We start from the raw sequence: 11,121 nt of genomic DNA, 5'->3' as shown, positions 1-11,121 counted from the left end.
TGAGGTTTCCACCCGACAGAGACGACATTTTTAACTGCAATGATGAGCCCGCACAACGGCCCCGACGCAACGCATCGAGACCCCTGCCCAGGCGACCCCCCCCCCCCATGAAATGAAATGAAATGAAATGAAATGAAATGAAATCTATATTTACCCAGGGTATCTGGGCTAAGCTCAAGAACTTGTTTCCAGCCAGGCCCTGCTCATAGAACACATTTCATCGTAGTGGTTGATGCCTTGTTCAAGGGCATTTCAGCGGTGGTAATTTTAACGTGTCGGACGGCTGGTTCGAACTGGGAACCTTCCGGTATCTAGACCGCGCCGCTATCCGTTCGGCCACCGCTGCCACATTGATGTGGGTTCTTCTGAAGCCAGCCATCATCTGACCCCCTCCCTGCTGCCCCCCCTCCTCCCATATCTCTCATTGTACGCAATCCCTGCACAGAGCAGAAATACCACAACACCATCCTTGAGAAAGAAATAAAAAAAGGAGCCCATCATGACATTTATATGGGGCTCTGAAATCCCCCCCAAACACACCCAATGGCTGCCAGATGGTGCTTTGGACCAGGCTCCAGAAGAATGCTGATCCAGGCCTGTGTGTGTGTGTGTGTGGGGGTCCATTCCATTACATAACCCCAGTTCTGTTTGGATTATTACAGACGCTTGGCGTTACAGCTACCAACCTGTTACTCCGAGAAACATGACGGCCAGCCGGGGCAAGGCAAAGCCTTCGACCCACGGCGATACCGCTTTGACGGAAAATAGAAGATCTACAAACGTTATAGTCAAAGATTGTTACTGTGGTTAAAATGACGCTGCAGTATATTAACTCATTTTGTATTCGTACATTTTCACCAAGCGACAACGTCATACGATGGACTGAGTATGACCTAAGCGCTAATCTTTATGCCCAGTTCTCAGTGTGATGTATCGGTGGAAATGTATCGTAAAATATGATGAGGACGTGGAACATCACGCTATAGCTGTTCATGAGGACATGGCGTACACTGATTTCTGTTTGAGTTCGACGGGCCCACAATGTGGTTCTGTTCATGAGGACATGGCGTACACTGATTCCTGTTTGAGTTCGACGGGCCCACAATGTGGTTCTGCTTATAGGCGAGTCAACATGACTCACTTACAATGTGGTTCCAGTTAGCCGCCAATGCCATATCATAAGTAATAATGGACTCATGAAAACACAATAAATTAAGACTTGGGACAGCCGTAACAGTACTTGAGCTGTCCCCATGGTATAAGACTAAGATATACGTATACGTGTAAGTTGAGTTCATATCAAATGTTTCCCCTAATGTAAAGTATCTGCATCGACTTGGACACTGGATCTCGTCAACCGGTTCAGCGAGTTCAAGTTAACTCGCTGCACTCTCAGAATTGTTGAGAGCTGAGCCCTGCCTTAGATTTGTCTATAATTCCAGATTACTCATTTCAAGATTCATGTCTACAATTAGGATAGGATTGCTGTTATTTTAAGGAATCACATTCTTGAGATAAATAAGACTTGTCATTGATATAGTCTGCAGCTGAGCTTTGGAAAGTTTGCTTGATCTATGGAGTGGATTTTGTTGTCCATGAATGTTCCATGTGAATGGTTCTTCTCTGTGGGTGCAAGCACACGTCAAAAAACAGCTGGTGGATGGAAATGATGCTTGTGCGTCGCTTCAACTTGTAGCGAGGGGGCACGGTGGCACAGTCTGTAGTGCTGTCGTCTCACAGCTAGAAGGTCCTGGGTTCGATTCCTGCTGAGTAGCTTGGACTACTCATGCATAGAAGGAAGCATGAGGTCAGTCTGCTGCCCCCCAGGTTGGCAAAAATGGGTTGTAAAAATTATTATTATTATTATTATATATATATATATAAAAAAAAAAAAAACTTCCGCAAAAGAACGGAAACGCTTTACCGACGCTATACAAGTTGAAGCCTCGCGCGAGCATCATTTCCATCCACAGGCTGTTTAAAAACCCAAAAGACATGCCTGCTCTGGGCGCTTTCTTGCCGCCTCCTGTCGCGACAATGTGCCTGTACCCTGTAGGAGCCGATCTACGATAGGCCATGTATGTGCCATATGTCTAATGTCCCTGTAAGGAGAACATAAGAACCTGGCCAACAGAGGGCCAGGTGTATAGTTGATTGGAGGTTCACAGCTTTTTACGTCTGTTTTTTGTTGCTGCTGGTCTTCTGTTCTAAGTTTCTATGCTAAAAGTATTTTTTATTCTAGATCTGTTTTCAACCTGGATGGAATTAAACCCCTTTGTGAGTTCTACTTTAACTTCTGGTTTGGACATTCCTCATTTCCCTTTTTTGGTCATGTTAGGTACTCTCATCAACCACCACAAGGACGAAAGGTCACTACATTCTCATTTAAAGGTATATTCAGTGATTTCACTTTCACTTCACTTCACCTCTTTTTTCTTATTTTTTGGATAATCCTCCCTACTATAAAGTGTGCTGACCATATAAGAAGTTCCTCCCTGTCCCCAGTAAGCCCCTGGGGTCAAAAAACCCTAGTTTCGGTTTGGGCTTTGGGTGGCAAAGCCTTCATCCAATCAGGATGAGAGGGGCCTTCCTCCAATCATGATCGAGTGGGGACATGCTGTTGGCCTGTTGCACTTCCCCCCACTGTAGAGCGTGTGCATGTGCACATTTTGTTACCGGGGCGGACTGGGTGGTTTTCCAAATCACCCAAATCACTGAATGCTCCTTTAAAGGATCTAGACGATATGCAACAAACTGGATGAGGACACATTTTTACACCTGGTATCAAATACTGGTACGCGGTCAACAGAATATCAATGCCGTCGGGCAGGAACCTCTTATCTCAATATTCTGAGGCCTCAGTCACATAATTATAAAAGACAGCTGTCTTCTCGCTGTCTTTGGGGGAGAGGGGGTGTTCAGAGCAGCTCGCAATTCATTTCCAATGGGTGTTACGTGGTTTTGACGAGACAAGCTTCCTCCTTGCTTGCTCCATAGGGGGGGGAAGGAGGGCAGAAGACAGCCATGGAAGCAAGCTTGTCTCGTCAAAACCACTTGACTCCCATTGAAAATGAATCGCGAGCCGTGCGACACACAGAGGACACAGGAGACACAGAGACCCCTTTTCCACCGGTTAGTTCCCAATGAGAACCGGTTCAGTTCTTTTTGGTTCTTAGTCCATGAGCCAGAGCTCCAATATTGGTGGGGAAAACTACACCTTAATTGTTAAATTGTTTATAAGATCAATACAAGTAAATTAATACATGATAACCCTTCCACAGTAGTAGCTTTTTCATATTTTCTATTATTTTGCATATTTTCCTACATAATGCCTCATTTGCATATTTAAAAATTTAAAATTTGTAATACAACAAATCATTGTCTTCGTGTAAGTAATCAACTGGGGAAGTTTCATGGTGATAACAATCTAATATAGGTATGGTTTTGCCCACTCAATTCATAATAATTAACGTTCCAATTTTGGAGCTCTGGCTCATGGACTAAGAACCAAAAAGAACTGAACCGGTTCCCATTGGGAACCAACCGGTGGAAAAGGGGCCAGAGAAGACAGGGTGCCGTTTGTGTGTGAGCGGTGCCTAACTTTTCTATGTTTTCTTTCATAAATTAATGCCTTACAATTGATCACACTGCAGTGTCACACAAAAGCATCAAAAGTAGCAGATCTGCAAGCTCAAAAAGCTTGTAGAGTTGCGTGCAGGGCCGGATCTACCATATGGGCACTTTGGGCACGTGCCCAGGGGCCCTTGGGCACCAGGGGCCCCTCAAAAAGAAAAAGATAAACTTTTTTTTAGCTCCACAGAAAATGTCCCTGCTAATCCGAATGAAATAAATGGTGTCTAAAAAAAATAGTGTTTTATTGTTGGTGAGAAGGCAGCTGAAAAGTGCAATTGTGTGTAAAGCAGCAACAATGCGCTAGATTGGCTGTCACTCTGGGGGGGGGTAGGCGATCGGAAATAGGCCAATATAACGGCATAAAACTGCCCCAAAACGGCCCAAAACAGCAAAAAATGTTGCGCACGCATGAGAAGGGGGACCCTTCGAGCTTCAGTACCCAGGGGCCCTCAGAGGTGTTAATCCAGCCCTGCGTGCGTGCTACATTTCCTATTTTTCCTATTTGAACCCTGAATGGTTTTGGACATGGCATAAACGATATTATTCAGTGAAAGAGCTCACCGCTGATCAAACAAAAACACAATGGCAAAATGCAACACAGCTGTACTTTCACAAGAGCAACATTTATTATAATCAATGATATTTCGTTTTTTCATAAGCATTGTTGGACATCAGATATACACATTAATATACAAATGGTGTGCTCCGTAGCAAATATACTTTATGTAGAGACAGCAGCAACAGAATTGGCATGTATAAAAATACACATTTGATTTTCTCGTACAACACAGTATACCAAAGTAACGTGATCATATATTTATTTTATGTCTATATATACTCATAAATATGTAGAACTATACACGTTGAACACAATTCACTGTAAAGGAGAGAATAATAACAATAATATTAATAAGAATAACAATAATAATACAAATAGGCCTTAAGTATTTTTATGAAACATTTCAAACAATATTGGCAGCACTGGGATTAAACATAATTAACAATTATAGACAAAATGAACAATAAGAGCCGAACATATGGTATGTTTCCAATGGTGCTTAACTTGCAGGCACGCACACACACGCGCACGCGCACACGCACACACACACACACACACACACACACACACACACACACACACACACACACACACACACACACACACACACACACACACACACACACACAGAGATCACTGGTCACAAAAAGTTCCAGCCACCGTTCCAATTTGTTTCTCCCAGTTTACGAAGGAAGAAAGAAAAACGGTACAATATTATTCCATGAACAAAGAATGAAAAAAAAAGGTGGGAAGTGGCCGTTTACACACCACACAGATTTTACTGTGCAACCAACAAGATGGCACGGAGAAAGTGTGACAATCCATAAAATTGAGAAAGTGTGACAAATCCATAAAAACTCAACGTGGAACGAAGACGATAAAACAACAAGTCTCTGGAACGTAAACAAAGTCTCCTTCTCATTTACACGTACGACTCCTCCGCGAAAAACAGCTGGTCAAAGTCATCCACGGCGGTGCCGCGCGGGTCGCTGCAGCGCCGGCTCTGCCACTCCCGCTTGCCCTGGACCAGGGCCAGCGCCACCTCCTGGCTGCGCCGCAGGCAGGCGTTCGCGTCCGCCCGGCCGGCGCCGCCCGGCTGCTGCTGCGACGTGGAGAAGTAGTCCCTGACGGCGCGCGTGGCGCCGGGGGACAGGCAGAAGGCCGGCGGCGACGAGGAGGAGGATTGGGCGTGGTTGTTGTTGGGCTCAACGTCTGACACGCGCAGGCCTCCGGCGACGTCCTGAGGGGGCCGGCAGAGGGCTTTGTGGCCGCGGGGAGGGGGCCGGTGCCTGTCCAGGGTGTGGCTGGGTGGGTGGGGGAGGGTCACAGTGAGGAGCTGCTCAGAGGCGCGGCGCAGCAGGGTGAGGGTCCTCCTCCTGTCCGGGTGGTCCTCCTCCTCCTGTTCTTCCTCAGCGGAGGGCTGTAAAACATCATGACAATTTTAGTTGTCGTGTCGTGGCAAACAATTGTGTTTGGTGGTTTTTATATAGGCTCTATGCACACGGAATAACTCTTTATATAGGCTCTATGCACACGGAATAACTCTTTCTGTGTCCGAGCCCCCTTACCGATCTTACCGATTCATTCAGGCTTTGTTCCATTTAGTGTACAGTGGTTCTCAAACCTTTTGAATTTCAAGGACCCCCATAACTCTCAATGTTACACACAACCGTACAGGGACTCAAGGACACGTTACACACTGGTGTAGCCGAGTGTCCAATGAGCCAACAGGCACAATAGCAGCACCCGACTCTGTTTGACCAGTGCCTTAACTCTTTGGCTGCCAAAGATGTCTTTAATGTAACGATGGTAACAGGCCTACCAGGGGGCGGGGCTATAATGTGACGATGGTAACAGGCCCACCAGGGGGCGGGGCTATAATGCAATGATGGTAACAGGCCCACCAGGGGGCGTGGTTATAATGTAACGATGGTAACAGGCCTACCAGGGGGCGGGGTTATAATGTAACGATGGTAACAGGCCTACCAGGGGGTGGGGCTATAATGTAATGATGGTAACAGGCCCACCAGGGGGCGGGGCTATAATGTAATGATGGCCTACCAGGGGGCGGGGCTACAATGTAGTGATCGTGACAGGCCTACCCGGGGGTGGGGCTAAAATGTAATGATGGCCTACCAGGGGGCGGGGCTAAAATGTAATGATGGCCTACCAGGGGGTGGGACTTGGACCTCTGCAGCACCAGCGTGGTGGACTTCTGGCCGTAGAACACGCCCTGCGGGGGCTGCGCGCCGACCGGCTTCTCCGTGACATCACTTCCTGCGGGAGCGTTTGCCGAGGCGGGTCCGGCGGGCCTGTGGGCGCAGGCCTGGTCGTGCAGCTGGGGCCTGTGGGCGCAGGCCTGGTCGTGCAGCTGTGGCCTGTGGGTGCAGGCCTGGTCGTGCAGCTGTGGCCTGTGGGCGCAGGCCTGGTCATGCAGCTGGGGTCTGTGGGCGCAGGCCTGGTCGTGCAGCTGGGGCCTGTGGGCGCAGGCCTGGTCGTGCAGCTGGGGCCTGTGGGCGCAGGCCTGGTCGTGCAGCTGGGGCCTGTGGGCGCAGGCCTGGTCGTGCAGCTGCCGCAGCTCTCCGACGGTCAGGGGTTTCTCTGTGCCCCTGTGGTGTGGACAGAGGGACGAAATGCCACGACTGTAAGTTGATGTCGTACAAATGATTGAGATGGATTTCAATCAATTTTACAGTGTTTTTGCATTACACATGATGCATTTTACCTTACCTAAGGTTAAACTTAGGTAACTTAACTTAATTAACTTAATTTTGATTTATAATTCAGCATTTTTAAGTTAGCTTTTTATGTAGACATAGTACATATAGCACGCTATAATGTACACTCCTAGCTTAAAGCTGCTATAAGCAATAATATGTCAAAATATTAATGACCTTTTTTTTAATATATTGGGTTCTTATAGCTTGCTTATGATCCTTGATGACTACTTCTATGTATTTGATGTATTACCATGTTTTGTTCTTGCTTACTGTAAGTCTCTCTGGAGACCTGATAAATGCCTAAATTGTAACTTGTACCTGTAGAAGGGCGAGCGAGCGCGCTGCAGCTGGAGAAGTGCTTGTTGGTAGGACGGAGGGCTGCTGGAGCGCCGCTGGCTGCTCCGCTCCGCTTCCTGAGGCCCCCCAACCCCCCTCAGCGCATCCTCCTCCTCCACGCTGTCGGCCTGCCGCAGCGACAGGCGGCGGTCCCTCTTCAGCCAGGTGTTGGGATGGAGCCCGTGGTGCTGGGACCCCCCCCGCGGCGCCCCCTGCTGATGCTGCTGCCAGTCCAGAATGTCTGGCTGCGGCGGGGGCGAGCCCCTGGGGGGTGGGGGGGGCGTCGTCTGCAGGAGGAGGGGCCTCGAGACGGGTGAGAGAGGGGCCGGGGCGGGCTCGGCCGACGTAAAGCCGCCGCCGTGCGGCGCGGCATAGTCGGTGGAGTACTGGGAGAAGGCGGAGTCCAGGGAGCTGAGGGAGGAGCCTGTGGGTGAGGTGGCCGGGGAGGACAGGCTGCTGCAGCTGGCGTCCAGGCGCAGCGGGGGCGGCGGGGCGTGCTTGGCCTTCCTGCGGTGGCCGCTCTGGGCTTTGCCCCCCGCGGTGGTGGCGCCGCCGCCCCCGTCCGTCACCTGCAGCGCGCTCAGGCCCTGCTTCTCCAGAAACACCTCGTCTTCGTCCTCCTCCTCCTCGCCCTCCCCCTCCATGGCAGCGTCGTAGCTGGCCTTCCTCGCGGAGGAGGATGAGGAGGCCAGGCGGCGCTTGGCGGCCTCCAGCCCGGCGGCTCCCGTCGTCCTGGGCGGCGTGGTGCTCTTCTTGGCGAGGCTCAGCGCGGGCTCCGAGCTCCTCCGCAGCCTCCGCGGCAACTGGCCGCCGCCGCCACCGTTCTGCGCCTGACCGTTGCTGCCGCACGACGGCCGCTGCAGGCCGCGGACCGCCGTGGGGGTGAACTTCCTGGCTCTGGCCAGCGGGAGCAGCAGAACCCCGGGGGGGTCGGGGTCGGCGTCGCAGTCGCTCAGCGTGATGACCGAGTCGCGGCTCAGGCTGTCCGGCTTGTCCTTGTCGCGCAGCGCGCCGCAGGGAGGCAGCGGCTGCAGCGGCTCGGCGTACGGAGACTCGGGCTCGTCGTTCAGCTCGTTCTCCAGGCTGTCGTACGACGAGTCGTTCATCTGGAAGGACGACACGTCTGGACGACGACGCCGAAGGAGGGATGGAAGAGAGAGGAGAACATTATGAATAGAAATTACATTTCTGTTTGCCTTTTAGGCTTTGTAATGAAAAAGTGCACAGGACAGATAACTGAAATACCTACAGTATACCAAGAAATTACTGGCATTTTTATACATTTCATATAAAAGGTAACAATAGCAGCGATAGCTGATCTACAAGCTTACAACATTGTAAACTTGTAGATCCACAGATTTGTTTTCTGTGCCCACGTCATCGTAGAATCACTTTCCTCGATACTAAGTTTGTATAATAATTGTGACAACCCTCGGAATAGTTCAGCATCACCACCACCGGTTGAAAGTACACTAGAACCTTCCTATCAGACGCTAATAAGCGTCGTGCAGCACGGTACATGGTACATGGTATGGTACATGTACAGACAGAGTTGGGTCACGAAACGCAAATCAATCAAATCAAATAGAGTTTGGCTATTTTGGGCAGACTTTCAGGCTTAAGAGACTGCAGAGTGAAGCCAAATGAATGAAGCAAAGCCTCAGTTCATTGATTGAGCCTGCAGGACAAAGCACAAGGTGCAGCCCTGCGACATGGTCCCTGGGTCCCGCCGACTATTTATAGAAGGAGGACGGCTGTCTGGGCTCACCAATGAATGTGAGATTCACTGCTGTGTTTATAGCCTAAGAGGCTACGTACGTGTACCGCTAATCACTGACATTCAGTCAAGGTCAATCCTGTGACCCCAATTATCAGACAAGCCCTAAGTCACGCACGTACAGACACAAAAACACCTTTCTATATCAGAAGCACAGACACACACACACACACACACACACACACGGATGTGTTGCATACTCATATAAAGCATTCACGCAACATATGTATGTATATGTGCGCGCACGCACATGCGCGCACACACACACACACACACACACACACACACACACACACACACACACACACACACACACACACACACACACACACACACAATGACAAATATGCATGCACAGATGCACGCATTCACTCACACACAGAGAGAACACACAGCGTGCTAGTCAATAGGCCTTGTGACAATGACACAAGGTGTACCACACAGAAACACTCTCTCCTCTCAGACCAACACAAACTCTGTGCTCTCACAAGGAGCCAGTTGTTCAGCTAGTGCCTGTGACACGCACACACGCACGCACACGCACGGACACACACAAACACACACGGACACGTCACACGCACACACGCACGACCCCCTAACCTGGATTAGGACCCATGGCTAATTAGACTTTAGGTTAGGCTGTTAAATAAAACAGCATGATATTCTTATTACTAGTTCAGTCTACTACGAGGGTCTTCAACGTTTTGACCAGTCACCACAGATGCATTGAGAGCTTGCAGATCCGCTATTATCGGCTGTTCCCCTGCCAGAATAGGGATGCGACAAGTCACATGCATGAAGGGTTGAAGCGGTAAGAATAAAACAACAAAGTCCCTATCCCACTTTGATAGCCCCAAATCCCACCCCCTAGGTGTCCCCAGGGACCCCCTGTTGAAGACCCCTAGGTCTACTATAATCAGTTCTATAACGGAGCAGTTCTTACCGGATCCATGGTCTGAGCTGCTGCTCTTCTGACTGAAGGCCCCAAACAGGGACGTCACGTCGTCCCCCAGGACCACCACGCAGTTCTCTATGAGCGTCCGGACCAGCTCACACACCTAGGGAGAGGAGAGAGAGAGAGAGAGAGAGAGAGAGAGAGAGAGAGAGAGAGAGAGAGAGAGAGAGAGAGAGAGAGAGACAGAGATATTGTGATGAGAAACTGTCATTCATACATTGGTAGCAGTTGCAGACCATCAAGGTGTTCAAGGCTTTAAAGTTAACCCATTCTGGGCGGGAACCCCTTTTGGTGTTTAAAGCATTATGTTATACTTTAGCTATTGACAAATAGCAGATCTACAAGCTCATAGCGCGCTATGAGCTTGTAGATCTGCTATTTTTTGAAAAATCATGAAAATGTGGCGGAAATGTTTTGAATATATATTCTTTCACAGCAAACGTTTTTAACTCAAATCTTTGCTTCTGGGGGGTCACTGGAACAGCATATTTTCAGATGGGGGTCGGAGGGCCAATTCTGGGGGTCCTTGACATGAAAATGTTTGTTTTTCATTTGTGGAATCGTCCTCATATCCTAATGGGTTAAACTGGTATATGTCCAAATATATTTTTAACCCATTAAAAGCGGGAAAGCATCCATGTCATTTAAGATTTTATAGAATAGTACATCTGCAATTTTTTTAACAACAACAATCTTGAATAAACTGGATTATATATTTTATTTTTTTACACAAATCTTCTGGGGGTTCCTGGAAGAATTTTTTTTCAGATGGGGGTCCATGGCCTGATGTGATATAATAATTAAGTTTGATTAGATTTTGGGGATCCTTGGCACGGAAAAGTTTGAGAACAGAACTGCTGCTTTAGAAGGCCTTTGTAGAACTGGCCTCATTGCATTCTCTACTATCAGTGAGCCTCCGTCAGCCACTATGGAACTCTGTCCTTCTGTCATTCTGTCATTCTCTACTATCAGTGAGCCTCCGTCAGCCACTATGGAACTCTGTCCTTCTGTCATTCTGTCATTCTCTACTATCAGTGAGCCTCCGTCAGCCACTATGGAACTCTGTCCTTCTGTCCACACAAAACGCGTCGTGACAAGACATGTGCGACGGGCACGCACACACACCACCGAACACGTGCAC

At 49.0% G+C, this 11,121-nt stretch overlaps 1 protein-coding gene across 1 annotated transcript in view; it reads right to left on the bottom strand.

Annotated features, from left to right (window-relative positions):
- Nucleotides 1-4,255: 4,255 nt before the first annotated feature.
- Nucleotides 4,256-11,121, bottom strand: part of LOC306934969 (uncharacterized protein) — an 80,507-nt gene continuing 73,641 nt past the window's right edge. The window contains exons 12-15 of the mRNA XM_079517791.1: nucleotides 9,969-10,083; nucleotides 7,231-8,371; nucleotides 6,363-6,801; nucleotides 4,256-5,612 (exon numbers count right to left, since the gene is read on the bottom strand). Of these exons, the coding sequence (XP_079373917.1) occupies nucleotides 5,115-5,612; nucleotides 6,363-6,801; nucleotides 7,231-8,371; nucleotides 9,969-10,083 (2,193 nt within the window). The 3' untranslated portion in view covers nucleotides 4,256-5,114. The remainder of the gene's footprint in view (nucleotides 5,613-6,362; nucleotides 6,802-7,230; nucleotides 8,372-9,968; nucleotides 10,084-11,121) is intronic.

This window comes from Electrona antarctica (genome assembly GCF_951216825.1).
Source record: "Electrona antarctica genome assembly, chromosome: 13".
NCBI lineage: Eukaryota > Metazoa > Chordata > Actinopteri > Myctophiformes > Myctophidae > Electrona > Electrona antarctica.
This window is presented reverse-complemented; position numbering and strand designations above follow the sequence as displayed.